The 26,128-nt window shown below is 53.7% G+C and overlaps 11 protein-coding genes across 11 annotated transcripts; 4 read left to right on the top strand and 7 right to left on the bottom strand.

Moving 5' to 3' along the window:
- Positions 1–10: 10 nt before the first annotated feature.
- Positions 11–1,347, bottom strand: VC83_08442 (uncharacterized protein; the record flags this gene model as incomplete). Its single annotated transcript, XM_024471994.1, has 6 exons — positions 11–218; positions 325–550; positions 604–689; positions 745–968; positions 1,021–1,118; positions 1,221–1,347. The coding sequence occupies 6 exons, from the start codon at positions 1,345–1,347 to the stop codon at positions 11–13; spliced, it is 969 nt and encodes a 322-aa protein (XP_024320434.1).
- A 1,031-nt stretch (positions 1,348–2,378) lies between these two features.
- Positions 2,379–3,062, bottom strand: VC83_08441 (uncharacterized protein; the record flags this gene model as incomplete). Its single annotated transcript, XM_024471993.1, has 1 exon — positions 2,379–3,062. One exon carries the CDS (start codon positions 3,060–3,062, stop codon positions 2,379–2,381), a length of 684 nt encoding a protein of 227 aa, XP_024320431.1.
- A 588-nt stretch (positions 3,063–3,650) lies between these two features.
- Positions 3,651–6,289, bottom strand: VC83_08440 (uncharacterized protein; the record flags this gene model as incomplete). The annotated part of the gene is made up of 2 exons (XM_024471992.1): positions 4,805–6,289; positions 3,651–4,757 (listed from the first exon to the last, which is right to left on the bottom strand). The coding sequence occupies exons 1-2, from the start codon at positions 5,690–5,692 to the stop codon at positions 3,651–3,653; spliced, it is 1,995 nt and encodes a 664-aa protein (XP_024320432.1). The 5' UTR covers positions 5,693–6,289.
- A 404-nt stretch (positions 6,290–6,693) lies between these two features.
- On the top strand, positions 6,694–8,084 carry IPI3 (Pre-rRNA-processing protein ipi3; the record flags this gene model as incomplete). The annotated part of the gene is made up of 1 exon (XM_024471991.1): positions 6,694–8,084. The coding sequence occupies exon 1, from the start codon at positions 6,726–6,728 to the stop codon at positions 8,082–8,084; it is 1,359 nt and encodes a 452-aa protein (XP_024320414.1). The 5' UTR covers positions 6,694–6,725.
- A 692-nt stretch (positions 8,085–8,776) lies between these two features.
- On the top strand, positions 8,777–12,334 carry VC83_08438 (uncharacterized protein; the record flags this gene model as incomplete). The annotated part of the gene is made up of 2 exons (XM_024471990.1): positions 8,777–11,127; positions 11,187–12,334. The coding sequence occupies exons 1-2, from the start codon at positions 9,627–9,629 to the stop codon at positions 12,332–12,334; spliced, it is 2,649 nt and encodes an 882-aa protein (XP_024320413.1). The 5' UTR covers positions 8,777–9,626.
- Positions 12,335–12,707: 373 nt separating this feature from the next.
- On the bottom strand, positions 12,708–13,701 carry VC83_08437 (uncharacterized protein). The gene has a single exon (XM_024471989.1). The coding sequence runs from the start codon at positions 13,455–13,457 to the stop codon at positions 13,047–13,049; it is 411 nt and encodes a 136-aa protein (XP_024320412.1). The 5' UTR covers positions 13,458–13,701; the 3' UTR covers positions 12,708–13,046.
- A 138-nt stretch (positions 13,702–13,839) lies between these two features.
- MGR2 (subunit of TIM23 translocase complex) lies at positions 13,840–15,061 on the bottom strand. The gene is made up of 5 exons (XM_024471988.1): positions 14,850–15,061; positions 14,773–14,799; positions 14,693–14,722; positions 14,549–14,639; positions 13,840–14,494 (listed from the first exon to the last, which is right to left on the bottom strand). Exons 1-5 carry the CDS (start codon positions 14,899–14,901, stop codon positions 14,374–14,376), a joined length of 321 nt encoding a protein of 106 aa, XP_024320411.1. The 5' UTR covers positions 14,902–15,061; the 3' UTR covers positions 13,840–14,373.
- Positions 15,062–15,095: 34 nt separating this feature from the next.
- On the top strand, positions 15,096–18,079 carry VC83_08435 (uncharacterized protein). Its single transcript, XM_024471987.1, has 5 exons — positions 15,096–15,300; positions 15,363–15,837; positions 15,893–16,104; positions 16,154–16,214; positions 16,260–18,079. The coding sequence occupies exons 2-5, from the start codon at positions 15,729–15,731 to the stop codon at positions 17,681–17,683; spliced, it is 1,806 nt and encodes a 601-aa protein (XP_024320405.1). The 5' UTR covers positions 15,096–15,300; positions 15,363–15,728; the 3' UTR covers positions 17,684–18,079.
- Positions 18,080–18,214: 135 nt separating this feature from the next.
- VC83_08434 (uncharacterized protein) lies at positions 18,215–19,506 on the bottom strand. Its single transcript, XM_024471986.1, has 3 exons — positions 18,933–19,506; positions 18,790–18,866; positions 18,215–18,738 (listed from the first exon to the last, which is right to left on the bottom strand). Exons 1-3 carry the CDS (start codon positions 19,322–19,324, stop codon positions 18,440–18,442), a joined length of 768 nt encoding a protein of 255 aa, XP_024320404.1. The 5' UTR covers positions 19,325–19,506; the 3' UTR covers positions 18,215–18,439.
- Positions 19,507–21,066: 1,560 nt separating this feature from the next.
- Positions 21,067–22,175, top strand: VC83_08433 (uncharacterized protein; the record flags this gene model as incomplete). Its single annotated transcript, XM_024471985.1, has 2 exons — positions 21,067–21,348; positions 21,426–22,175. 2 exons carry the CDS (start codon positions 21,067–21,069, stop codon positions 22,173–22,175), a joined length of 1,032 nt encoding a protein of 343 aa, XP_024320403.1.
- Positions 22,176–22,391: 216 nt separating this feature from the next.
- Positions 22,392–26,111, bottom strand: VC83_08432 (uncharacterized protein; the record flags this gene model as incomplete). Its single annotated transcript, XM_024471984.1, has 8 exons — positions 22,392–24,584; positions 24,645–24,893; positions 24,943–25,180; positions 25,243–25,271; positions 25,332–25,380; positions 25,435–25,445; positions 25,503–25,722; positions 25,795–26,111. 8 exons carry the CDS (start codon positions 26,109–26,111, stop codon positions 22,392–22,394), a joined length of 3,306 nt encoding a protein of 1,101 aa, XP_024320402.1.
- Between the last annotated feature and the right edge of the window lie 17 nt (positions 26,112–26,128).

Here is a 26,128-nt window from a genome sequence, read left to right as displayed (position 1 = left end):
CACAACACATTTAGAAGCTGAGGTTGTTGCCAACCTTGCCCTCAATAGCGGCCTTGACCTTAGTGCTACCCAACTCGCTGTACGAGTAAGGGACGGTCTTGAGGGTACCAGCAAGGGTGGTGTTAGAGCCGCTTCCGAAGTCGTCGTCGTTGGCGACGGCGTATCCGGCGTCGGTGGAGTAGAGGTGCTTAGAAGAAGACGTTGCTCTCCACAAGGACCTGGGCACCATCGCGGGTGTTGACTCAACCGCACTGAGAGAAGTAGGAGTTGAAGATGTGGCCGGTACCGAAGCGGATGGTGGGGGCGCGAGCGTTGATGTTGTACTTGTGGTTGTTGTTCTGGGTGGCGCGGAGGTGGCCGGTGTCCTCGGCGCCGTTGGAGTCGGAGTGGCCGATCAGCGAGGCCTTCCAGTGGTCGTGGATGTAACTGTTGGAGATGGTGACGAAGTCGGCGGCGAGGGTGAAGTCGATCAGGCCGTCGTAGTAGTCCTTGTCGTGGTTACGGTCGGAGGAGAGGTCGACGTGGTCGATCCAGACGTTGTTGGCCAGCTCTGTGGATTGTTAGGAGGTACTTTGGGAGGCTGGGCAAGTGGAGAGAACTTACGGACACCAATGGCATCACCGTTCGCAGCAAGAACCTTGGAGATGGCAATGTTGCGGATTATGACGTTGGACTCTTCCTTGACGATGCTAGAAAACTCGTTAGTATGGAGCCTATGGAGACAAGGAGGGGGGTCAAGCTTACAGTCCGAAACCAGTGAGAACGGCCTTGGAGTCCTTGCCAATGATGCTGGTGTTGCTTCCAATCTTGATCTGCTTAGAGGCCTGGGTGATAGGGCCAGAGACAACGACGACCTTCTTCGCGGTGCCAGCAATAGCGGCAGTGAACTGAGCGAAGGAGGAGACAGTGGTGGTTCCGCCGGCTCCTCCGCTAGTTCCGCCGTTCTGGCTGGCGTAACCAGTTCCAACCTGGGAAGTCATTAGTGGTGGTCATGGCAGCTAGCAAAATATGGAAGCTCACGTCGTTGATGGAGGCGCGCTTGACAATAGGGCTGTCAGTTGTGGCGGTTGGCACAGCGGCAACGGCTCCAACAGGAGGCCGACAGAGAGAATAGAGAGCTTCATGTTGATGATGAGGCGGAATAGGTAACTATTGAATGTGTGTGAAGATTGAGAGATGCTGAGAGGAGTAAAGAGCAAGAAACCAGGATCGTCACATACTTATACTCTTGCAATGCCGCGGAGGAGGATAGAAGCCTCCATAGTCCGGAACTACAATTCCCCACTGATATGAAGAACTTAAGGAAGGAGAAGTAATCGCCATGCTATCCACGGAGGTCAATCCCATGGCAGGGCCTCCTGAGCAAGGCGTCGTCGAAGCATAAACGCCGAGCTGCCAAGAAAGGTACACATTGGGAGTTAACGCCGGCAGCTCCTCTCTGGGCTCGCCAGATAGATTAAGGTGTTGCGGGGTAGATCGTAGTGGCGATCCGTGCCGGTGTCAGAGCACTCCAAGCAGCTCGAGAAGGATACGCGGCCAGCCAAGGAAACAATATTCTTCAGGACGCAGCCATCCACAACAGCCTTCAATCAAGGTATTCTCGAAGGTCTCCAGCCCTCAAGGGACGGCGACGGAACCGGCGGAGCGCCAACATTCCACGAATAAGGGTCGGTGGGGAAGCTCGTCGGGGGGCTCCCAGTTTGGCCGCCAAGAATTTAGATGAAGGTTGTTTCAACATCCCCCGACGGCCAGCATTTTCCATCAATAGCTGCCCATTCTGGAATGAGAAGTTTAAAATGTGTATTTTATTCTACGGAGGACGGAATAGTGAGACCTCGTGGGAGAACCGGGGCCCAGGTGGCAGATGGGCAAGGCAGGCTTATATTTTGGGACCGGAGAAAGGCAGTCAGTTCCGCATCTGGCGTATAAACTTGTTCTAAGGCGAACAGAATGTCGTGTTTGGCTGCGGAGATGACGATCCAGCGAAATATATGGAGCGAGTCATTCGCCGATCATCTCGGTCGTCTCTCCGGTTTACGCAAAAACCGAGTCCGTGAGAGCTTCTTGATGGCGCGTGAGGTTATTTCCGGTGCATGACAGTTGTGATCATTGCTTGATAATTAGAGTATTCTTTCCGGCCTCCGCCTCCAAATTGTCGAACCTATCATATTTTGGCAGGCTGGCTAAGTCTGGAGTGTATCTCCGGCCTCATTGTTCCTTCTTCCGGCTTCATTCTTCCTTTTTCCTGCTGTGCCCGCGTCGATGCTACCCAAACTCCTCCTCGAGGCTCACGATGCTTGCCTCCCCTCTCATCCAATATCGCGCAACTCACCAGACATGCCTTCCCTCCATCCTCTCCCCAACTAACATTCCCCAAATCACTCACTCCTAAGCTCCTTAGGCGTATCCTCCTGCCTCGACCAATGCGCCCTCTTCACCTCCTCCATCGCCGCCAACCTTTCATAAATCCTCTTCACCGTCGGCATCTCCCCAAAATCGACCCCAAACCTCTCCGCCCCCCACATCGCGGGCACCAAACACACATCCGCCATCGACAGCTCATCACCCACCGAGAACGTCCCCGCAGTGTCCTTTACAACCGCTTCATACGCCAGCAAGCCCTGCGCCATGATCTCGCGCGCCCATACCGCCTTGTCCCCCCCAATCGCCTCGACGCGGTTCAGGATCGAGAGGTTGGTGATGGGCTGCACGTCCGCGGCGATGATGGCGGTCAGGGTGCGGACTGTTGCGCGGGCGGCGAGGTCTTTGGGGAGGAGGGGCCGGAGGGAGGGGTAGGCTTCTTCGAGGTATTCGAGGGCGGGAATGGATTGGGTGAGTTTTATGGGGGCGGCGCCGGAGGAGGGGGTGATGATGAGGGTGGGGACGGTGTGGGAGGGGTTGATGAGGGTGTATTCCTCGCTGCGCTGTTCTTTGGCGACGAGGTTGACGTATTTGTAGGTTGGGGTTATGGATTTGAGGTTTAGGGCGATGCGGAGGCGGCCGGAGCAGGAGGAGCGGTAGTAGACGTAGGCCTGGAAGGTGTCTGTGACGGTGGTCGACATGGTGAGGGGTAAGATTGGATGTTTCCTTTGGGGTTCTGGAGGTTAAGGAGAGGTAATTTGTCTTAACAACTTTAATGATTTTGTATGATTTATGTGTAGTTATATAGCAGACTTTCTGGTTGACTCACTTCTATAACTTATATGATTATTAATTGTGGTGGAATCAAGCCGGTAGATCGCGGGAACGGCAAGATAAACCCCGCATTTTTGCTACGGAACTTTGCCGGCCCGATATCACAGCTATCGTCAGCATTTCGCGTCATACTTTGTTAGACCTCGAGTTATCACATGCCGTGGGTTCGTAATGGAGTTGATTTAAAGTAGAATGTCGGAAAAGACACCTTTCAGTTGAAGAAATGATAAGCTATAGCAATTTATAATCCCAGCCCCAACGTTGAGCAAAGTTGGGTTCCTAGACATCAAGATCCATATCCGGGTTATAAAGTTTGCCTTTGCTTATACCGAGCTTTCACTATATATTAAGTACTTAGAATTAAAAAAATCTGCTCCAATTGAATGTAAGTCTATTCTAGTCTAATTATAATATTTCTAAAACTTTAAAAATTACACCACCACGCCCCGACAATCCTACATTATCGACGCCTCACAAGACCTTATAAACGCCGACAACGAGCGTGTAAGCACCAAGTGCGACTCCCTCAGCCCCCCCCCGGCCTCCTTATCCGCCATCCTTCCATTCATCCCCCTCATCCGGCAAATAATGCGACTAATACAATACTCCAAGTTCCTCAAAATCAACCCACACCTCACACTCTCATCCTCCTCTTCCCGCCTCCTCCCCCTCTCCTCATCCACCTCCAAATGCTGAAACGACGGTCCCTGCTCCAGATCCATCACATAATTATAACACACAATATGCGCATACAATATCCCATACCACTCCGCATTACTCCCCGGAAAAATCCGTCTCAACGCCCCCAAATCCGCCTCCGGCAACAACCTCCCCTCCTCATCCTCCCCCTCAGACTCCAAATCCGTAACCGGCGTCGCCGTCCGCGTAACGAGTCCCTGCGACCATACCGCCTCACTCTCCGTATCCTTCGACCCCACCTCCGACGGCGGGTCCGAGCTCGGCCGCGGCGAAGGGGCGGGATTCTGATCGCCGCTCGACAAGAACATCGAAGCCGACAACGAATCTAACAGTCCTTGCGACGCGGTGGAGGGATTGGTGTACCACCCCTCATAAGTGCGCCAGCGGCGTCGCGCGTTGCGGATGACGAACACGCAGGGATGGGAGAGGGTGAGTTTTTTGATGGAGAAGAGGCGCGTGGCCGCGTAGATGTCGTTTAGGATTTCTGAGGAGATTTCGGTGGCGGTGGAGCCCCAGATGTGTTTTCGTTGGCGGAGAAGGGCGGGGTGGGAGGGGTGGATGTTGAGGGGGGGGTGGGGACCGAAGGGAGGCGTGGGGGGAGGGCGGGTGGGGGGTGGGAGGAGGTAGGTTGGTTGGGGGTAGGGGGTGAATGGTCTTGAGTGGGATTTGGGCGTGGAATCGGGCGTATCTGGCGAGGCTGGATGGCGGGCTGGGTTTGCCACTTGATCCATAGAAACTCTGACTGGCGAATGTTCGGAGGAGCCTCGTTGGAATAGAGATGTAGACCTGGTTGGGAACTGGGAGCAGTCTCCCGATATATGAACAATACGTGCTCTCGCTGGTGCGAGCGGAGTCGCGAATTCCTGGCATGTGTTATTACAAGTCTATCATAAGAGAACAAATTACTAACCTCATAAGCACACTCGGAGTAACACGGTGAGCTCCGACCACTACTTCCACTCCCAGCCCAATCCATGAACTCTGAGCCCATCGAGTTTGGCACCACGCTTTCCTCAACTTGCTGGGTTACTGACTGACCAAAAGTCACTGGTGCGAGTTCCGATATATTGTGGCCTTGGCATTTGATAGAGAGAGCTGAACTCTGCCGCGATGAGACTGAGGCCCCATCCTCTCCATACGCATCGCCATAGTAGCTGTTATCATCCCCAGCCTCGCAATCCGACGAAGAACCTCTCTTAGGTGAAATTTGAGATTCAAAGCCGGCATAGCTATCACCCAGCCCAAACGTCGCCCAGGATGCCCACGACACTATCGGCGGCCTCGGCTGCGGACATGCCACCTCGTCTGTGACATATGCACGCGATAAATCTGGCGACCCAGCCTCAGAATAGAGAGGAGTTTCCCTATACTGCGCTCTGCTGATACCGCTGAACAACTCTGGCTGGGGCATCTGCATCCACGGCACCAGATCTTCATCGACAATACCGCCTCCCGATTGCAGTGTATGGCGGTTCGTGTTCTCAACCCAGGCGGGGAGATCTAAACCCATCTGCGGTAGGCATTCCGGCATCGCCGAAACTATTTCGAAAGTTGCACTTGCTACTGGTAAAGGACCAGGCATCTCATCGCCATAATAGCACTTCGGTCGCAATATCCCACTAACAAACTCGTCGCCGACAGCTTGAACTTGAGCTCGAGATTCCGGCATCGAGCTCCAGCTTGCAGCTGCCCTGGAACGACCTTGTCCTTGCATCGCGCGGCGGATTACATGTGGCCTGCGTTGCAAAGCTGACAAAACGGCGCGCAGACGAGGACGAGGCGATGATTCGCAAGCCATCGTTCAAGAAAAAAAAAAGGTGTGGTAGGTTGTTGGTATTTGCTGGAATCCTCTTGCTCGCTCCTCCTCTAAAACAAGAAACGACGATGTATCATGGGTGGGGGAATATGATAGATGATATTCTGGAGACGCAAGGGAAGAAAAGAAAAGGAAGATCAATATGAGAGATCTGAGAGACAGTATCCCTAATACTGAGTGGACTTATACTCATGGAGAACTGGATTGTAGATCCGCATGCAGTCATGCGAAGGATCCGGGATGGGCCCTGAGGGGCGCTGCGAAGATGGTTGAAGCCATCTCCTAACGCCTCTCTCTCTCCTTGCGCAGAGAAATGTAGAACTTAGCAAGGAGGCGCCGAGAGTATTGGGTATTATTGGGGGTATGAACCCGGACTTGGATGGATCAACTGGGTATTATACCCCTTGCTTGAAGCTAGAATGTTGGGACAAAGAATGGGATGGCTGCGCAGGGGGAGAGAGGGATCTCAAAGCGGCGGGATAAAGGTTGAAAGCGTAGGAAGGGGGAGAGAGTTTAAATAACCTGTTGCTTCCGGCCATTAGTTCATTCTTCAATACTATGTATTGTGTGAGGAGGATGAGACATTGTTGAAGTAGGGAGAACACTCACCGGATTCGTCCGAGGTCGGTGGTTGGTGGTTGGCGGTTGGTGGTCGTAGTTTGCCATCGAAGCAAACACATTATCTAAATTCTAAATTTTGGAAATCCCATCGTTATCAGCCTTGCACCCAGAACTTCTTCAGTACAGAAACTCCTTAATTGGGGCATTCACTCTACACCACCTTCTTTGGTCCGAGAAGGATTGTAACTGGCCGATAACATATACCATATTCCAGATCCAGCGCACTCGATTACCCCGATTGCGACCCTTGCCCATATCCGACCCGGGGAGAACGACGCAGGCTCTTCTACACCACCACTATTTTCTCTCAAAGCGCCGACGCCCACCCTCACTCTCACCTCCCCCCCTACCCCCCCTACCCCCCCCTACTCCCCCCTACCCCCCAACCTTCACAATGTCCCTCTCCGAAAAATTCATCACCTCCATCCGCGCCGCCCCCAAATCCGCCAACACCGCCATCTCCAAAGACATCGGGATCTACACGCACACCCTCCACCCCACCTACACCATCGACAGCGCCTTCAAGAAATCCTCCACCTCCCCGCACTGCCTCGCCGTCAGCAGCACCCACATCTTCGCCGCGCAGGCCGACAAGGCCGTCGTCCACATCTACTCGCGCGCGCGCGCGAATCAGGAGGCGCTGGTGTCGTTTCCGGAGAGGATACATAGTCTCGCTCTACTCCATGATGGACTGCTGGCGCTGGGGACGGCGGAGGGGAGAGTGATTCTTTGGGAGGTGTTGACGGGGAGGCAAGTGTCGACGCCGACGTCGCATTTACAGCCTGTTACGTGTTTGAGTGGGGATGCGGAGCACTTGGTGTCTGGGTCTGCGGACTCAAAACTCTACGTCTGGTCAGTCCCGGCGCTGCTTTCTCAAGCTACGAGCGGTCCGAATGAGCCACTGCGCGCACTCTCGAACCACCACGCGGCAGTCACAGATGTAGTGCTCGGACACGGTGCGAGCGGGACGAATATCTGCGTGTCGGCGAGTAAGGATAATACGGCTATCGTGTGGAACTACCAGACGGGGGAACTTTTACGGACATTCCTCCTCCCAGCCACGCCAACATGCCTCGCCCTCGACCCTTGCGATCGCGCGGTCTATATAGGGTTTGAGAATGGGGATGTACAGGCGGTTGATTTATTTGTGCCGAAGGCGGCGGCGAACGCCCTCCACGATGCAGAGCAACAAGCTACGCCTATCCAAGTCCCTCCCACCCCCCTCACCGGCGCCCCCGCAAACCTAGGGGAAGTCCACTGTCTCGGCGTCAGCTACGACGGTACGACTCTCGTATCCGGCCACGCATCGGGCAAGATCGCGCACTGGGAGAGCGGGGCGGGGAAGTTTGTGGCGGAGCTGGGGGATGTGAATGCGCCGGTTACGAATTTGGTGATGCTTGACCCTCTAAAGGCGGGTGAGAGGGTGGCGGCGGTGGGGGTGTCGAAGCCAAGGTTGGGGGAGGGGAGTGGGGTGTTTGTTGGACAGTTTTTGGGAGGGTTGTTAGGGAAGATGGAGGGGAGGAAGGGGGTGGAGGTGCAGGAGGTTGGGTTTGCGGACGGGGAGCTGGAGAGGGCGATTTTGGAGTTCTCGGCGGCTCCCGCGGCGGCGGTGGGGCCGAAGGGAGTGAAGACGGATGAGGCGCTACGCAAGGAGAATGAGGAGTTGTGGGCGATTGTGAATGAGCAGAATGAGGTGCAGAAGTCGACGTGGAGTAAGTATCGGAAGGTGGCTTCGGGGAAGGTGGAGGGGTGAAGGGGGAGGGGTGAAGGGGGGCGGGGGCGGGGGGCGGAGATGAGACGAGGCATACGGAGTATATATGGGCATACATGTAGATGGGAATCGGGACGGGGCACGCCCCTGATATGTCACCACCTCCCTCTTCTGGTGGATCATCTCACCCCCCCAACCTTGTCCAAAAATAACGTGATCGTCGCCCTCGCCGCCGCCGCCGTCGCAATCTCTCTCCCGCTGCATATCTGCACCAGGAGACGCGATAGGGATGGGGGATGGGGGATGGGAGAAAAAAGGGGTCTGGGCTGGAGGTGTAAGCGTCAAACGCGTGTGTGGGGAGGGGGGAGCTGCATGGGGCTAGAAGGTGGGTTGGTGTGTGGTGGTGTTTTTGAGGTTGCGTCGAGTTGGGTTGGAGATGGTGATGGCGATGGTGATATTGGGATGCTTTGACATTACTGAGCTGTATTATACTGAGCTGTATGCTCACATGCTCGTATCATTACTGACTGAGGTGTAGTTATTCGCATAGGAGCTGTAATGGGCGTGATTGAGGGTATAAAGATCACCGTGTGGGGTTGTCGTGGTGTGCAGGGCTCTGAAACAAAACAAGCTGGGGCACGGACCATTCGTGCAGGGTGAGAGGGCTGGTTGTGTTTTAGATGGATGGTTATTGGGGGGGAAAATGGAAATATGGAAATATGCAAATACTATATGGAAAAATGAAAAAATAGAAGAAACAATGCCACCGGCGTCCCACCCGCGTCCCCTCGCTGGACGGTTCAAGCGTGGGTCCGGGAGGAGATACGCTGCCCTTGTACTCCGTATCGACTCATATCACTCATATCACTCATATCACTCCACTCGCCTTTCTACTTTCCTTCTCCTCCCTCCCCCTCCTCCTTCTCTTCTCCCCTTCTCCGGCTCTTGATCGACTCTTGATCGACTCTTGATCGACTCTTGGCTCTGATCGAGCTGCTCTTCGCATCTTGCGATTCTGTTCTTTTCTTCCTCAACTTGGCCATTTCGTTGCCTTGCCTTGCCTTGCCGTTCCTTTCCCTTCTCATCACCACCACCACTCATACGACTACCCACAGGCTTGACGCCAAAATACCCTCCAACGAAAGATTACTGCAAACCAGCAAAATAAAAGTAACCCATCGTCGATTCACTACTATATTTCCAACCCTCCATCGGCTGCTTGGCCGGCCCTTTCACTCTTTTGTGTGTGTGTTGCGTTCCGATTATTCGATTCTCCAATATACCCACCAAGCCGACTTTTCATTCACTTCTCGACTCGAACTTCGGAAAATATCCCACCTCTTCTTTCTTCCGAGATAGACTCGTCCCGATTTCGCGCCAGTCGCTTTGGAGTCCCAGAGTCGTGCAGTGCAGCCTTGCGGATGCTGGCATTCTGCACATCCTATATACTTTCTGGCAGAGGACATACGCCTATCCGATTCCAACAAATTGCGCGCACACCATTTCGCTGTTAAACCGACTTCGAAGATGCAAAGGCGCTCTACATACATCCCACTATAAACCATTACACCCGCATTGGTTGCAATGGATTTGCTGCCCATACAAAAACCCAGCGACATAAGTCGCGGCGGCGGCTCCGTGAAGCGCGCCAGGGAACAGGTGGAAAGGGAACGTCTACAGATGACCTCGGAATCACCACGGATGCGCCAAGCCCAACAACAGGCGCGCGGCGAGAACCGCCCGAGGCAACCTCTACCACAAGCCATTACGGCGTCGCGAACCGGACAGGGAATAGGAGCTGCGATATCGCGCCCGACGCCTGCCCCGCAGAGGCCTCTCCCGTCGCAAACGGGGAGGCCGCAGATGAATGATAACGCGCAGCAATACCAACCTCCGTCGGGGCGGGGTAAGGCTCCTCAGAGGCCGCCTCGTCCTAGTCATGTCCCGTCGATTCTCGATGCCTCGAAGCTGCAGGATCATACGCCGTCGTTTCCGTATCAACCTAAACCAGGGCCGTCACAGCCTGGATCACAGTCGAGGGAGGCTCAGCAGCATTTAGATGAGATGCGCTCGCCGGATGTTTTGTCTCCAGTGACTCCAATGACCATGCAATCAAGAGCCTCGACAAACTCCTCCATCGGCACAATCCCCGACTTCCCCGTCCCGGTAACCGGCGCGAACTACAGCACAACCGGACTCGGACCCCCACCCTCATCCCGCCGCGGCCCATCCTCCTACTACTCAATGCAACCCTTCGTCCCCATCCCCGAAGAAATTCCCAAAGCCCCCACCGCCGCACACGGCTCCTACGCCTCCAGCACCGCCATCCCCTCCAACTGGGGCGCGATGGGGTACGGCTACGAGACGGACCAGCAGGCGCTCTTCGATAAGGAGATGATGATGGATGAGGGCGCTGAGTCGAGCGAGGGCGTCCGCAGCGCGAGCGTGGGGAAGAGGGCGAAACCGCCGATCATCCTGAGGAAGGATCAGCAGGTGAAGACGCCGCTGCAGTCGAGGGGAGGGGTGTTGGAGAAGACGAGGCATTTGCGGGTGGTTGGGGGGGCGGAGAGGAAGGGGATGCCGAAACGGGCGGATGATGCGCAGGGGGGGATGATGATGGTGCCGATGGCGATGCAGAGGGATACGACGTGGCCTACTTTTGGACTGGATTCGCCCACAGAGGGGAATAAGGAATTAGGTGATCTGTTGTCGTCATCTGATTCCGACTCAACGCTCACCTCTTCACCCACCGCGATCGAGATGGAGAAACTGGCGCCCATCGCAGCCGTCCCCGCAGCAGTGATGATGAATTCGCGAAGTCCGTCGGGAAGTCCATTTGACATGGGCGGCGGCGAGAGGGAAATCCAATATAGCCGCAACTCCGCGATCCGTCTCCCCTCGCGCCTGAACATGGATACGGTGCGCGACGCCGAGGCGAGGGGGAGTCTAACGAGTCTCCCTGATCTGATTCGGCGAGCTACACGGTTGGCGTCGATGATGAATGAGGGGAAACGGCCGGCGAGTAGGCTGAATGATCTTAATGATTTTCCTCCCCCTGGGGGAGAGAAGGGGAGGGCTGGGAATGGTTTGTTTTTTTTTGTTACTTCTATTACATTACCTTTGTGCAAATACTAACTTCAACAGGTCGCCATCGCAACACCCCCTCCGGAATCTCAGGCATGCTCGCCGCCTTCCCCCCTCCAGGCCTAGCAACCCCCGTCGAAACCCCAAAATCCAGGTCCCGCTGGCCTGCCTACGAGTCCTCCCTCGCCGACCTCCGCACCCGCAACGGACGGCGCTGCTGCGGAATGCCGATCTGTTGGTTCCTGATCCTTCTCATCGCCCTTCTTCTCGTGATCACCGCCGCTATCGTGATACCCCTGGAATTGCTGGTGCCGAACAAGAAAGGCGATGCGAATAAGAATCTCTCGGCGCTGGAGGTGTGCGAGAAGGATAGTAAGTGTAATAATGGCGGGCAGAGCATTATTAATGGGGGTGTGTGTAGTTGTATCTGCGTTAACAGTTTCACTGGCACGAACTGCGGTGATAAATCGGCTGTTGGGTGTACGACGGTGAATTTCACCTCCACCGCTACCTCCCCCGCAGACGCGAAGACATACACAGATGTAACAATCGGCGCCGCCATCCCTGCGCTCATCAAAAACGCGGTGGCCGGTTACAACATCCCCCTCGACTTCGCGAAGGTAGTCTCGCGCTTTAGTGATGCGGGTCTAAGCTGTGATGCGCAGAACGCGATTGTTTCGTTTAATCCTGGGGCTGTGAGCGAGAGTGCCGTCGCGGGGGGGACGTCGAGTAAGACGCCCACGGCGACGGCGGTGGAGACGGGTCCAACGAGTATTGTGAAGGGGTCGGGTGCGAAGAGGCGCGCGGAAGAAGCTGATGCGCGGTTGGCGCCAAGGATGGAGAGTCCCTTACCTAATGTGGCGGAACCTACGGGAATACACGCCTCCTCATCTACCCCCCCAACTTCTACTCCCACCTCCTCTTCCTCATCCGCCTCCGCAGCAAAAGCAGCAGCGGCGGCGAACTTCACCGTAACAGGATCAACCCTCGACTTCTCCCGCACCGCCGTCCTCTACATCCTCCAAACCCTCTCTCTCGACGCTGCAGCTGTTGCACAAACGAAAATCACGTTGTTTTTGGTGGGGAATGTGTATACAGGGATGGGGAACGTGACGGTGGGGAATGGGGTGAGCGTTGATTTTCTTGGGCGGAAGGTTGATGCGGGGGAGGGGGTGGTGGGGGGTGGGGGTAAGGCGAAGAAGGATTGAGGGGGATGGGGATTAACGGAGTAAAGGGGTGAGATAAAGGGGGATGGGGAGGAGGTTAATGGAGTAAAGGGGTGAGATAAAGGGGGATGGGGAGGAGGTTAATGGAGTAAAGGGTGAAATAAAGGGGGATTGGGAGGAGGTTAATGGAGTAAAGGGGTGAGATAAAGGGAGATGGGGAGGAGGTTAATAGAGTAAAGGGGTGAGATAAAGGGAGATAGGGAGGAGGTTAATGGAGTAAAGGGGTGAGATAAAGGGAGATGGGGAGGAGGTTAATAGAGTAAAGGGGTGAGATAAAGGGGGGTGGGGAGGAGGTTAATGGAGTAAAGGGGTGAGATAAAGGGGGATAACTAGGGGGGTCTTGAGCTGAGCTTGGGGCTTGTATATAGTGTATTTTTTTGGCTGGCAAGGGAGCTGGATCTATGTATTGTATACACTACCACCATCTATTCATCGTATGTGAGACTTCGTCGGATTTCCTCCTGTGTTGCGAAAACGGCTTTCCTGATCCTGACCTGAGTCCTTGACTCCCTATATCCTATCATCCCGATTTATCAGCGTCAGGAAGGTCGGCTGCGGCTTAAACTTCACCCGCGCGGGATGACGGCGGTGGTAGTCGGGGATTTCGAATTCCGGGGACAATTGTTACTCTAAATATTTATGACCTCGCTCCGGATTTCGTTTCGTTGGTTTTACGGCGGACTCGTTGTTGTGGCTAGGTACGGGTGGTCAACATGAATTGGAATTTGTAAAAACTGCGGGCTTCATCAATAGATTGTCGGCGCCAGACGCCTCCGCTCATAAACCAACCAACCCGCCTCACCTCGACATATCGACAACCCCTCACCACCACCATATGCGCCTCAGCACCATAACGAACGCCCACCATGACCTCTAACGCCCCAATCGACGGCCCCTCTGCCACCTCACCCTCAAACCCGCCCACGACCACCTCACCCCCCCCCCAACCGGCAACATCCACCACCTCAAGCAACCCCGCCAACCCCTCCTCCACCACTCCCTCCCCCCAGCCAATACTCACCCACCCCGACCCCTTAACCACCACCCTCTCAACCCCCACCTGCCACGCAACCCTAACCTCCAACGCCCTTTCCGCCACGCACATCCTCTCCCTAGTCCGCTCCCCCCACTCCGGCGCCAACGTCCTCTTCTCCGGCACCACGCGCTCGACCTTCGGCTCCGAAACCGTCACGGGGCTCTCCTACTCCGCCTACGCGCCACTCGCGCTGCGGTCCATGCTGCGGATCTGCACGGACATACAGGCCAAGTATGGGGCGTCGGGAGTGGCGATTGCGCATCGACTGGGAGAGGTGGGGGTGGGCGAGGAGAGTATCCTGGTTGCGCTGGGGACGAAGCATAGGGGGGGGGCCTGGAGGGGGGGGGAGGAGGCGTTGGAGAGGTGTAAGAAGGAGGTGGAGGTGTGGAAGATGGAGAGGTTTGAGGGGGGGGGGTGTGGAGGGCTAATAGGGATGGGGTTTTGGGGGAGAAGGTGGATGAGGGTGTGGAGGAGAAAGTTGGGGGGGAGAAGGTGGCGGAGGAAGCTGTGGAATCAGAAGCAGCTGCACCGTCGCCGGTAATCATAAAATCCGACCCCCTTCCGTCAGAGGAAGACACCAGGCGACCCGGCCCGCCGCTCGAGAAAGGGCATGGACCGGTTGTACATCGGAAATAGGCCGGTGATGGTTCGGCGTATGTGTTGGCATGCAAGTTGTTGGCTTTATACCCGAGCTGCTATAGTAGGCTGGCTGGCTTTCATGTATCAAGCAAGTTTGTCTGGAGCTCAATGAAGGAGGTGAACATGTGCTGTATTTGAAGTTTATTTATGATTTTTATAACAACCCATCGCAGCATACTCTGGAGCTGCATGTCCTTCCTCTCCTCCCTTCCATGGTTGGCCCAGACTTTTGATATATTTTCGATATCCCCAGAGTCTTGAGAAGACACCGGCTAATATCACAGTCTTTGTACACTAATCGTTACAGCCTCCCCCTCCTCTTTCCTCATATACACCTCCCCTCCATTTAATTCGCGGTTGGGCGCGGTCGTGGCATGATCATCGCGCGCCTTCGTGCATTGAGGTATGCCTCGGCCATGATGGGAGAGGCGTCTTGGCGAATGGTGCTACCGATACCCATGAAGAACCTAAATGAGGGAATCAGTAAACAATCGCCCTCTGCGCATAACGCTCAGACGAACCCAAATGTTGCCCCAGATCCAGCCATGTATTGCCCCAGAGACCTCATCACGCCGTTTGGCCCAGCTCCGTATCGCATAATGTTGACGCTTCCTGTTGCTGGTCAGATTCTGCAATTGTAGAGCCGCGGGGGGGAAGAGACCCACCGAAGATGAAGCCGATGATGACGCCCACAGCTATGCACCTGTTAGTTCGCCGTACGCGGTATGGGGTGTTGTACACGCACTGCCGCCCATCATTGCGCCCATCTTCACTGTTTGAACGTTAGCATCTGGGTGGTCTGGTGGAGCTGTTAAGACCTACGCTTGTCAAAGGTCGATTGCCCGCACATGTTTGCTCCTGCGGGGACCGGCATATTTGCGATATTATAAGATGGGAGAGAGATGGGTACAGTAGTATAGAAAGTGGCTTGTCAACGGCGATGTCAATAAAGTAAAGGCGGCTTTGTACTTCCAGGCAGTTCAACGGCCATTGCCGTTGGTTGGTGTTTGCGTGGTTGTCAAACACAGACGGGGCACCTTTGGCACTTCTGGTCAACCTCCGATTAGAAGCAGTTAAACGCGCTCACCAGTAATTCACATCTCTATTGCAACGACAATCTTATATATTGCTTGCTATCCATATACCAACATGAGCCGTCCTCACGGCCACAGGGCCCCCTACGACAGGCCGGACATGTACGACGACCAACCCGACTCAGCCCACCAACAGGGCTACAGCTACCGTTACGATCACAGCCCGGAAGCGCCGCACGGTAACGATGGTTTATTGCGGGACTACTACCACGAAGCACTGCTGATAATGGAGTTTTGAAAGATTACGCAAGGTCGACGACAACGACGACGCACCGCACCCCAACAGGCGACGCCCCATACGAGCGCCGACCAGAGGCGCCGCGATCACCCCGCCGAGAGGGCCGAGGACGCTACACCGACCGCGACCACGAGGGCTACCGGTCGCCGCGACGCGAATACAGCAGGAGCAGGAGCCGCGAGCCGTATGGGGGGCCGCCGAGCCGGACGCTCATCATGGATGGGCTGCCGGTGGAGATGACACAGGAAGACGTTGGCACCCCTCATCCCCCTTCTTCCGTGTTTGTGGCAGCATGATGCATGCCCGCAAATTATCACCACCCTAAGTGTTCATGAGCGATTGGACTGGGACGCTGGCTAAGCATAGGGAATGGCCTTCTTGGCCTTTTGCGGATTTTTACAGATTGCCCATGAACTGAAGACGAGCTTTACTGCGGATGGCCTGGAGCAGGTGCGCCTGATTAGGGATAAACGGACTGGTGCGTGTATAGCAACATTTCGGGGGGGAGACGTTTGTCTGATAATGTGGTACAGGTCAATCGCGGCAGTTTGCGTTTGCGAAATTCGCCACGCTGAGAGATTCCAAGGTTTTCCTGGAGATGTACTACCCGTCGATACAGTTCCGAGGGTCGTACGGTATGCCTCAGACTAGCGAGGAGTATGCACAGGCTAGATTGGCGTATAGTCGAGAGAAGGAAGATAGAGACCGGCCTGGAAAGGGCGAGGGGGACTGGATGTGCGAAAATGTAGGCCAAACCGGCCCGTCACCGAGAATAAAATGCTGACTCCTTCCAGTGCGGCTTGGCGAATTACCAGCAAAGAACTCTTTGTTTCAGGTGCCATGCTCCTCGGATGAGTAGGTATATACATGCTGTATGTTTGATCTAGCTGACCGTATTAGGACCGAGCGCAACTGGTATAGTTGGAGTAGCCACCCAGGCCAACGTATCTGCATTTTCGGGTGTCACCACTACGGGAGACAGCGATGTGTCCCCAGATAATCAAGCCTCCCAGTTCCTACTATTTAGAAATCTCGAGCCAGGCGTCACTGAGGAGTTACTCGCCAAAGCTATGACCAAGTTGTACCGCGTCAAGGGGTCGACTACCCCGCCGGAAACGCAAGCAAACAAGAAACCCAAGATGATGTCTACGTCCACCGATGCAAATCTTGGCGCGAAGGAAGGCTCTTTGATGAGGGTATTCCTTGTGCGAGACCGAAAGACAAACGAGAGCTGGCGATACGGGTTTGCTGAATTTGGCTCCGTGGACGATGCGCAGGCCGCAATGGCGAAGTATAATTCGTCGGATAAGTTCACAATCTCCTCGAAGCCCGTACTGGCTTCATATATTCATGCCGGCGTCTTTGTGCCGGTACTACAGGCCCTGAGCGCAAAGTTTGAGAAGTTTACCTTCAGTCCGTTGTCTAACCCAGCGGTGAAACTCATGTACTGGGATGAGGGCGCGTTTGCCAGTGAGATGACCGTGGCGCGTGAGGCTTCTGCGGATACGAGGTCGAAGGAGAATCCCAACGCGAAGCTGGCGGCAGCAGCTGCTGGTGAGGGCCTACTTGATGCGGCAAAGGGCGGAGCATCAAAGAAGCGGAAAGCCGGAAAGGAAGACACTGCGGCTACGAAAAAAATCATCGCGCCTCATCTGAAGTTCTGGTCAAACCAGCACGCAGAATTACATGGGCTACCTGCAAACAGTGCCGCAGAGCCCGGAGATAGCAGTGCCAAGGAAGCCCAACCGAACGACGCCGATGCGCCACCCACCCAAACCTTCGCCGACCCAGTCCGAAAGTGCTGTCTCCTCTGCTCTCGCCAATTCAAGACCGACGCCGAAGTGAACAAGCACGAGCGCCTAAGCCAGCTACATCGCGATAACATGCTCAAAGAGGATTTAGTCGAGAAAGCCCTGGCGAAACTGGGGAAGCTCAACGACCCCGACAGCGCCGCCTACCGCGACCGCGCCCAAGAACGCCGCAAGACCTTCAACCAACCCAAACAGCCCTCATCACAGCATAAAAAGGGCAAGGACACCGCTGCACCCGTAGCCAAGGAGCCGTCGAAACCAGTGCAATCGAAGGGCGCGGCGCTGTTGGGCAAGATGGGGTGGACGGCTGGGGAGGGGTTGGGGGCGCAGGGGACGGGAAGGACGGAGGCGATTGAGACGCACCTTTATGCGCAGGGTGTGGGGTTGGGGGCGCAGGGGGGGAAGGTGGGGGATGCGGTTGAGGAGGCGAATCGGGCGACGGGGGGGTCGTATGCGGATTTTGTGAGTCGGGCGAAGGATAAGGCCAAGGAGAGGTTTGAGCAGATGAGTTGAGCGGGCTTGGGTATGTGCTCTGGGTGGCGTTTGGGGGGTGGGAGGGTTTGGCGCTTGGCTTGGGGGTGTTCATAGAGTGATGCTGGTTGCATTGATTGTGTGCATCTAGAGTAATGGACCTTCTTTTCTATCTTTCTACTTGGGCCATCACCTATCATTAGGGGTATCAAACAAAAGAAATGGCAAAAGACTCATCAAATCTCTTTTTAAGATCTGATGAGGAGAAAATCACTTGATTTTACTTTTTGTGTTATGTGGATAATGATATTGATGCTGATATTGATATTGATGTTGATGATGAGCGTTTATTTTACTTTTTTGTCGTTTGTTTGCTGGGAATCGAATTGATGACCTCTTTATTCATTCCAAGCCCTGGCCAGATTGTCCAGACAGTGGTACTTCCACTGCGCCACTGTGCCGCTTGATTTATAGATGGCTAAAGTTGGGTTATAAGGGTGGCCTTGGCTTGGTGTTGGGGGAGAGGTGGGATGGGATAGTTGTGGGTTTTGTGTGTGGGTGGATTCCCAGAACTTTGGTAACTTATTACCTAGAAACCCACGTGAAGAAGGCATTACTCGAACTTAACCTACCACAAAGCTATTAAGACTCAACTGCTTATCTAGTCCTCTTGATTCTTCACCTCCATAAATAATTTATAAATTCGTCTTATTCGTCTTACCGTAAAACATCAAATAACCGCCCACAACCATCTTTTCCGAGCCCATCTAACCTTCCGTGCCGTCACACTCACCGACCCTACCTCCGAACGCACAGATCCGTCCGAATGACCCATTTCTCGCCCGCCGTCACCTCACGCCCCTCATGCAGCATGCACTCATTCCCGTGCTTATGCAGCAGCAACATGCCCGTCTCCAGCTCGACCACGACCTCCTTCTGGATCGGCGAGTTCTTGGACGGCAGGTCGTCGGGGTAGAAGACCGTTTGGCCGCCCTCACAACCTGTGGCGGGGGAAGTAAGGTAGAGGAGGAGGGTCCAGGTTGTCTTTGCGGGGGTGGTAGGGGTGGTGGGGAGGTTGATGATATTCGATTCGTCGTCTAGGGAGGAGGGTTAGGGAGAGGTGACAGGGGGAGGGGAGGGGGTCGTACAATGCTGGTCGAAAAATTGGCCTGGGGTGTAACGGTAGATCCGGACTGAGGGGTTCAGTCCTACGACTTCGCCGCCCCTGTGTTCGTTAGTAGAAGCACATTTGCATATCTCTGTCCAGTGTCACGTCACGTGTGGAACATACCATAGTCTTCTCCTCTCCTCGTTACTCATAGACTCCTCCTCCTCCTCGTCTGTCCTCCCATTCACAAGCTCTCGTAGGCCGGTCTCCAGCCATAATCTGTTGGCGAACGCAGGGTCTGTGATCTGGAAGCGATCGTTGACGCGCACAGCATCGCCCTTTTTCGGCTTCCCTGGCGTCGTGACCAGAGGCAGGGATCTGAGGAAGGAGACGTAATCTTTACACAACGTCGAGGTCCAGAAGTTGCGGGTGACAATGATTTGCGAGTCCACGATGGGTTCTAGGGAGAGGTCGGACGCGGGGAGGAGGGGTTTGAATGGGGGCCAGTTTGGTGGGGGTTCGGATGGCGGGCTTTTAGCGGTGTTCTTCTTGGGGTTGGCATTCTTGTGTTTCATTCTTTGTAGTTTGGCTGCAGGGTTCCAGGTTTGTGATATGTCTTCTTTGATAGAAGGCCCCGTTTATTTTGGATGTGGCTGCATTCGTCCATAATGTCAAGTCGCACTTGCACTTGACGTTTGATATTGCCTATTACGGTTAGTTGTGCTGCGGCGTCGCGGCTCCACCAGAGATCGGTTTCTCGATCGATTCGAACATGTCAAAAACAACAGGAGTAAGGTACAGGAGGCAGCAGGTATGTTAATCTCTCAGTGGATCTATAATATTTACAATGATCTACACTCCTCGATCCATCCCTGATGCTGAGGGACCTGTACCCCAACGTTTTAAGCACTGTGATGGCCACAACGTCGAAATAAATACCCCAAATTTCAAAGTTGAGATAAACTACACTGTATTTGGATTTATGACGGCATTCAGCATGCCTTTACTATCAGTGGCGCTACAAGATCTAGGATTTGACAGAAGTGCCGTTACCACGGCCGGCTGCACAGGAAGCAAGGGGGCTGCGAGAGAGTCTTGAATAGAACAACTCTTGCCAACACCAGCCAATTGCAAAATATGCTGTGCATTGTTATATCTTTGAAGCTGAGACAGAGTTCATTGTTATCTCCTAGGAGGTGAGACGGAGAAACCCTCGAGGCCAGCGAGAGCCCGCTCCTTGTTGCCTTCCAAGATGCTTCGTGAGGGATTAAGACTTTCGTAACAAATCAAAGCCGGGTTATTGTTTGTTTATGAATCTTATGTGGTAGAGTGTGTGCCCAGATTTCTTAAACACAGTCTGCCCTAACCTTTATACTTTAAAAAATATACGTTCCAGCTCGGCTTCATATTATTCATTCCACTGAGATTCGGCATATGATTTCAAAATATTAACCCTTTATATTGAAGGGAAATGTGATCTCCTTGCATTCAATGTTGGCGACTGCCGACTTGTTGAGAAACCATGGATCCTGTGATGGCCTCCCATCAAATGGTTGACCGAGCGCAGGTCGGCCTCCACTAATACGTGCGCCGCTATAGAGTCCATTTCCCCTGTCCCAATCATTAGCCGTAAATTCCGGAGGAGTAGAAACTGCCCTTGATAGCAGTGCAGTGTACTATCGGCCGTTTCCGCGGCTGAGGGCGTAGCCTGTGGCGGATTGGAGGTGGCGGTCTGTGATGATCATTCTGGGGACGTCGGCGGGGCTTGTTGGCGGGGCACTGGGAGTTTGCCCAGGGTATGGAAGAATATCTTCTCCAAATCAAGTCGTTACCTATGAAACCCCTTGCTTTGGGATGGCCGCTCTATTTGCATTGTGTCTTTCAGGGAAACGTTAAGCCCGTTGATATCCCGATAGACCTTGCGTCTATGGAAGTCATGCATGGCACATACTGTATGCATACCACGACAACTTCGACCGGGCATGAAACCTTTCCAATCACTCTCTTTACATAGCATAGCACAGTGTCATTCAATCGCTTCGGCCTCAACGGGGTCTGGGACGACGAAGGCACAGAACAAAGCCTGAAGGTCTACCTATAAATTCCACCGTCTTCCCCCGAGATTGTTGCCTCCAAAAAACAACAACATTATCTTTGACACCCACCGAAGGGTCAAGCCAATACTACACTTCAAAGTAAGACTACACGTCAGGTCAATCCCGCTGGATGTTGTTGATTATTTTACATCTTCAACAATACCATCCTTATCCAATTCTTCAAATCATTGACCAATCAAACACCAATCAATCGATTTATCATGAAGTTCAACACCATGGACAACACCTCGAGCGGAGCCCTGATCACAAATACCCTCGCTCTATTCTCCATCCTGGCATCCGTCCTAGCGAGCCCCATTTTGATCGCAGACACACCCAATTCCCTTGCCTCTAAATCGTCTTGCGTTCTCGGCAAATGTGGTCTTTCTGGCCAATGCTTCAAAAAAGGTTCCTGCTTAGGTATCAATATTTTTGACCCAGACTGGTCTCACTGTGGAATTTGCTCCTGCCCAGGCCAAGCATTCGGTGGACGTACTGATCCTGTAAGTTAACCCGTCCATTTATCCTTCAATGCTATTTTCCCTCTTGATCTCGCGAGCATGGTCTAATATTCAAATAGACGTGCGTTATGGATACCGATTGCCTCAATGTTCAACTCGGTAATAGACCAGACCCTTGTGCCAATAAAGGCCACCGATACGGAGGCCGTGAAGCAAGTGCCGACCCAGCCCCTCACAGGGGCGATGATGGTGTAATCGACAAATATTCCACCAATCCAAATATCGAAGCACCTGTCAATATCCCCGAATCCATCCCTTTCACGAATTACCTCACGAGCCGCCACCCCCAGCGTTCTACTATTGAAGCCGATGCCCTGGAAAAGCTCAGGGAATCAAAGCCAGAATCTTACATTTTGAATGAACGGGATCAGCTTATGAACGAGTATGCTCGCCTCAGCGACGACGGCCCATCTGGACCGGTTATCCCTGATGCCGCAATGATGGAGAGGCTGAGGTCGATTACTCACCTCAGAAAGCGCGCTTGCTACACTATTGAAAACGGAGCCATGGTTAGCAGTGCCTGCGGCATGGCAGAGAATGGCATTGATATTGACGGCGGTGTTAAGGCTGCTGTTGACGTTAATCTCAAGAAGCGTGGTGGGTGCTTCACCGTTGAGAACGGGGTTATAGTTGAGAAGCGCGGTGGCTGTGAGTCCGTGGAGCCTGACGTCGAAGCTGCGGTTGAAAAGCGCGTCGGTTGCTTCGTCAAAGAGGATGGGATCGTATATGCGAAGCCCAATTGTGATGATCCAGACCACTGGGTCGGGCCGCCGTTCCCCATGGCCGAAGGTGACCCACGAGATGAGTAGAGGAATCAAGGTTGAGAACTGGGGTTATTTGCACACCACAATTAACGTGAGCGAGGTATTTGCTCTATTCACGATGCGGTTTAGTGGCATGCTTTCGTTTCTCTGTGGAGACGGCACATTATTTGCATGCAATCTGAGAACTAATGCTACAAATAACGAATCAAATTTCCCTCATAACAAAAAACTCTCTAATTGGCCATCACCCCCCGCACAGCACTACATATGCTTCGCAGCCCGAAGAGTCCGCAGTATCTCCTCCCTCTTCCAAGGCGTCACCCCGCTCTTGAATTCCAAATTCTTCCATTTCCCCTTATACGCCGGAGGCGGCATGACCCACGCACCTCCCGCTAACAGCATCTCCACAATCTCGCTGTGGCCAGCGCGAGCAGCTTCTGTCAGCGCCGTCTTCCCGGACACGAGGAGATCGAGGTTAGCGCCGGCGTCGATGAGAACTCGGCAGATGTCAATGAAGCCCTTGAATGCTGCATGGCCTATAGGGGTCCATCCGTATGTGTCAGCATCGTCAAGATCAGCGTGGTATTCTATCAGAAGCTTGACCATGGAGAGGTTTCCATCTATAGTTGTAATGGCCAGCACAGTCCTCTCTGTGTCTACGGTCTTGAACCTCGCATCTGCGCCGAATGCGAGAAGGAGTTGGCAGACCTTCACATGCTCCGTGACGACTGCGACGTAGATAGGGGGGTGTCCGCTGCTGTCGTTGATGTCGACCCTCGCACCACGGCTCAGCAGGAGCTCGGCAATCTCCTCATATCCGAATTTTGCCGCAAAACCGACGGGGCTCGTTGATAAAGGTCCGTATGTGGCATTGAGATTTGCGCCGGCTTCAATAAGATCCCGACAGACATCGAGGTGTCCCTCTACTGCTGCAGAGCCCAAGGGGGTGTTCTCGTCACTTATGCCATCGACTGGAGCCCCACGGGCTAGTAATACTTTTACTATATTCCGGCGACCGAGACGAGCAGCGTGGCCAAGAGGTGTCATTACTGGACGTGCGACTTCCGATATGAAGTCTGCACCAGCATCAATCAAGTCCCCGCATATATCCCCGTGTCCACCGTCCACAGCACAGTATATTGGCGTTTCACCATCCGTTCCAATGTGAGAGGCAATAGCCTTGTTCCTAAGCAGCGTCTTTACAACGTCGCCGTAGCCTTTGAGAGCTGCCCATTTCAGGGGTGTAGCGCCGCTCTTGGCCATTGCATTTGGATCAGCACCTGCAGCGAGGAGAATCTTCACGCACTCGTTGCTCCCTAATTGAGCGGCTTGGCTGAGGGGTGTGCCGAAGCCTGGGAACGAAACGTCGACGGGGGCTTGTCTGTTTAGGAGGAGCTGTAACATCCTTGGTCTTCCATTTGACGCCGCCAGGTGCAATGCAGATGATTGTCCCCCAGTGTCCTCAACGTCTGCACCAGCATCAAGAAGCAGTTTAGCCACTTTGTACCGATTATACTGGACTGCCATGAAAAGTGGCGTGAGGCCAGTGGAGTCCCTCTCGGCCGGCGAAGCTCCATTGTCGAGCATAATCTTGACAGCATCAACTAGCCCTAGCTGGACCGCCAGGACGAGAGGAGTGCAGCCTCCGTAGGCCTTTCCACTGAGAAGTTTAGGGTTGTTTGATAGACGTCCGATCTTGTCTAAATCGTTTTCCTTCACCGCGCGAATGAGGCTGTTGTCTGACCTCAGTATTTCGGTCTCGATGTATGGCAGAAATGGCTCGAGGGCTTTGTGGGGCTTTACGCCTCGTTTGACAAGTATTTCCTTGCGTATCTCACAATTCGGATCAAGATAAGCGCAGGACTGACACACGGTAGTGTTCTTGTGCTCTTCTACCCTGTCTTTATCGTCATCTTCTCCGTATTGGTTATTGATCGCCATGTAACAATAATAGTGAAATGTCGAGTCCGGTACACCCTCATCGCACCGGCTGCATATTGCTGTGGTAAGGATGTTGTCAGGGTCAACCTCGTACACGTCATCCATATCCTCCTCCACAGTGACTTCAGATTTGTCCAGGAAGACTGGGGCCTCAGGTGGCTCTGAAATTGTCAGGGTTGAAATATCAGGCACTACGTTGACAATCTCATCTGCCTTGCCATGTGCCTCAGATAGACAACGGCTCTCGATTGCATGGCTATTTCCACGATCATGGGCAGGAGGTGATGCTTGGACCTTTGGTCGAATGTAGTGACTGGCGTTCCCGTATGTCGGGGTGGTCGCACGTTCTACGGCCATATGGCGATCTGGATGAGGGGCAAGGGCTGGAGGCGGTTGCTGCGGTTGTTGCGGTATATACGTCGCATGGCTGGTGGCGATTTTGTCTTGGAAGTATGGAGGAGGAACAGCATGTATATAACCAGTCATAGATCCAGAGCCGCCGTTTGTCAACTCCTGGGTTGGGATCAGTTCTTTTCTCTCACTTCATAGAAAAAGATATAGTAGATAGCTTACCTTGCCACCACGGGGGTATTCAAGACTTACATCTTTCCCCGCTACTATCCTAGCGGTGCTTATGAGACCATGCTTGATAGCAGATTTGACAGTAGGGTATATGCCACCCTCTCCCTTCTTGAGCTTGGCAATTTGCGAGTGGTCACAGTCAACAGAGACGCACTTCTCTTTCCTATAATCGAGTCGTGCCGAAATTGACCCAACCATTATCACAGGAGGGCCTTCTCGTCTCCATATGCCGTCCGCACCCTGTAGCTAGGTCAGCTTGCGAGACCCTACTAAGTCCTCTGCGGCATACCTTAACCACAGTCTTTGTAGGTCTTTGCTCGTAGCATGTCAAGAGGTCGACGTTATCTTCCACAATGTCACGGAATCTACTGGTGAGGTCCCTCAGTATTGGCGAGTCGGCTCTGAGCTCATTTATCATGGCCTCAGTCGCCTGGCCCATTAGTAGTGTTTGCAGTGCATCGATGTTGAGTCCTCTGTGGGGTGCAGCTAAGAATATAACGGCGCGAACTGGTAGGCGGGACGTTGGACTGGAACCTGTCAATACATATCTATCACAGCACTGTGTGCTGAAAGCGGGTGTTGAACTTACATGCCCATTGGACCAATGCCAGTAAGTGCCTATTTCCAGTCAGTACGTACGTGATAAATAAATGGGAAGGCGTAGAGCTTAACACATACCTTCTTGATAATTAGACACCCTAAACTATGCCCAACAAATATTATAGGCCTTTCGAAATTAGAATTTTATCATCCATTTCGCTGTGCTCTGGCCATCGCATACCTGCTTTCGCACTGCAATTATACGTTAATATAAATTCCAAGGCGCAGCGCATGGTTTAATTTACTAACCTCAGACGCATCTCTCATATCAACAAGCTTATGGACAAATTTATTGGTGTGATCTTCGAGCAGACTGATAGAGTCGCCCTGCAGTGCAGATTTGTATCCATAAGTCAAGATTCGTGCATTTGGCGCGTCTTTCGGAAGATAGTCACGGAGCCACATGCGCTCGTCGGAATGGCTCCATGACCCAAAAGCATGGTCACCGAGGCCTGTAACGGCGATGATACTAATAGGGCTGTCAGCACACGGCGACAGCCTTCGGGGCCCTCGGCTGACGCGGAACGCAACAAAAACTCACTCTGCCGCAACAGGCCCTTTCTCTTTCGGAGGAACATAGAGAGGAGTGAAGCCGAAGAATTCCTTGGAGAGCGTCAATGTATCATCGTTCGCCAGGCGCAGTTCGCCTCTGTCCGCATCACGGGGTCGATAGAAAATCGTCGCCGTCCAGTCGTCCTCATCCGGATCCACGCTGTCGCACGAGGGGCAGAGCGACTTGACTTTAATATCCTCCCTATCCTCTCTGTAAAAATACCGCTCCAGAAGCTCCTCCTTCGACGTTCCCGGCGGGATATTCTCGACGCGATAAGTCGACGCCTTAACGCGATGGTCAGCCATGTCGTCTGTCGTCAGGA

Source organism: Pseudogymnoascus destructans (genome assembly GCF_001641265.1).
Source record: "Pseudogymnoascus destructans isolate 20631-21 unplaced genomic scaffold scaffold_26, whole genome shotgun sequence".
Classification (NCBI taxonomy): domain Eukaryota; kingdom Fungi; phylum Ascomycota; class Leotiomycetes; order Thelebolales; family Thelebolaceae; genus Pseudogymnoascus; species Pseudogymnoascus destructans.
This window is presented reverse-complemented; position numbering and strand designations above follow the sequence as displayed.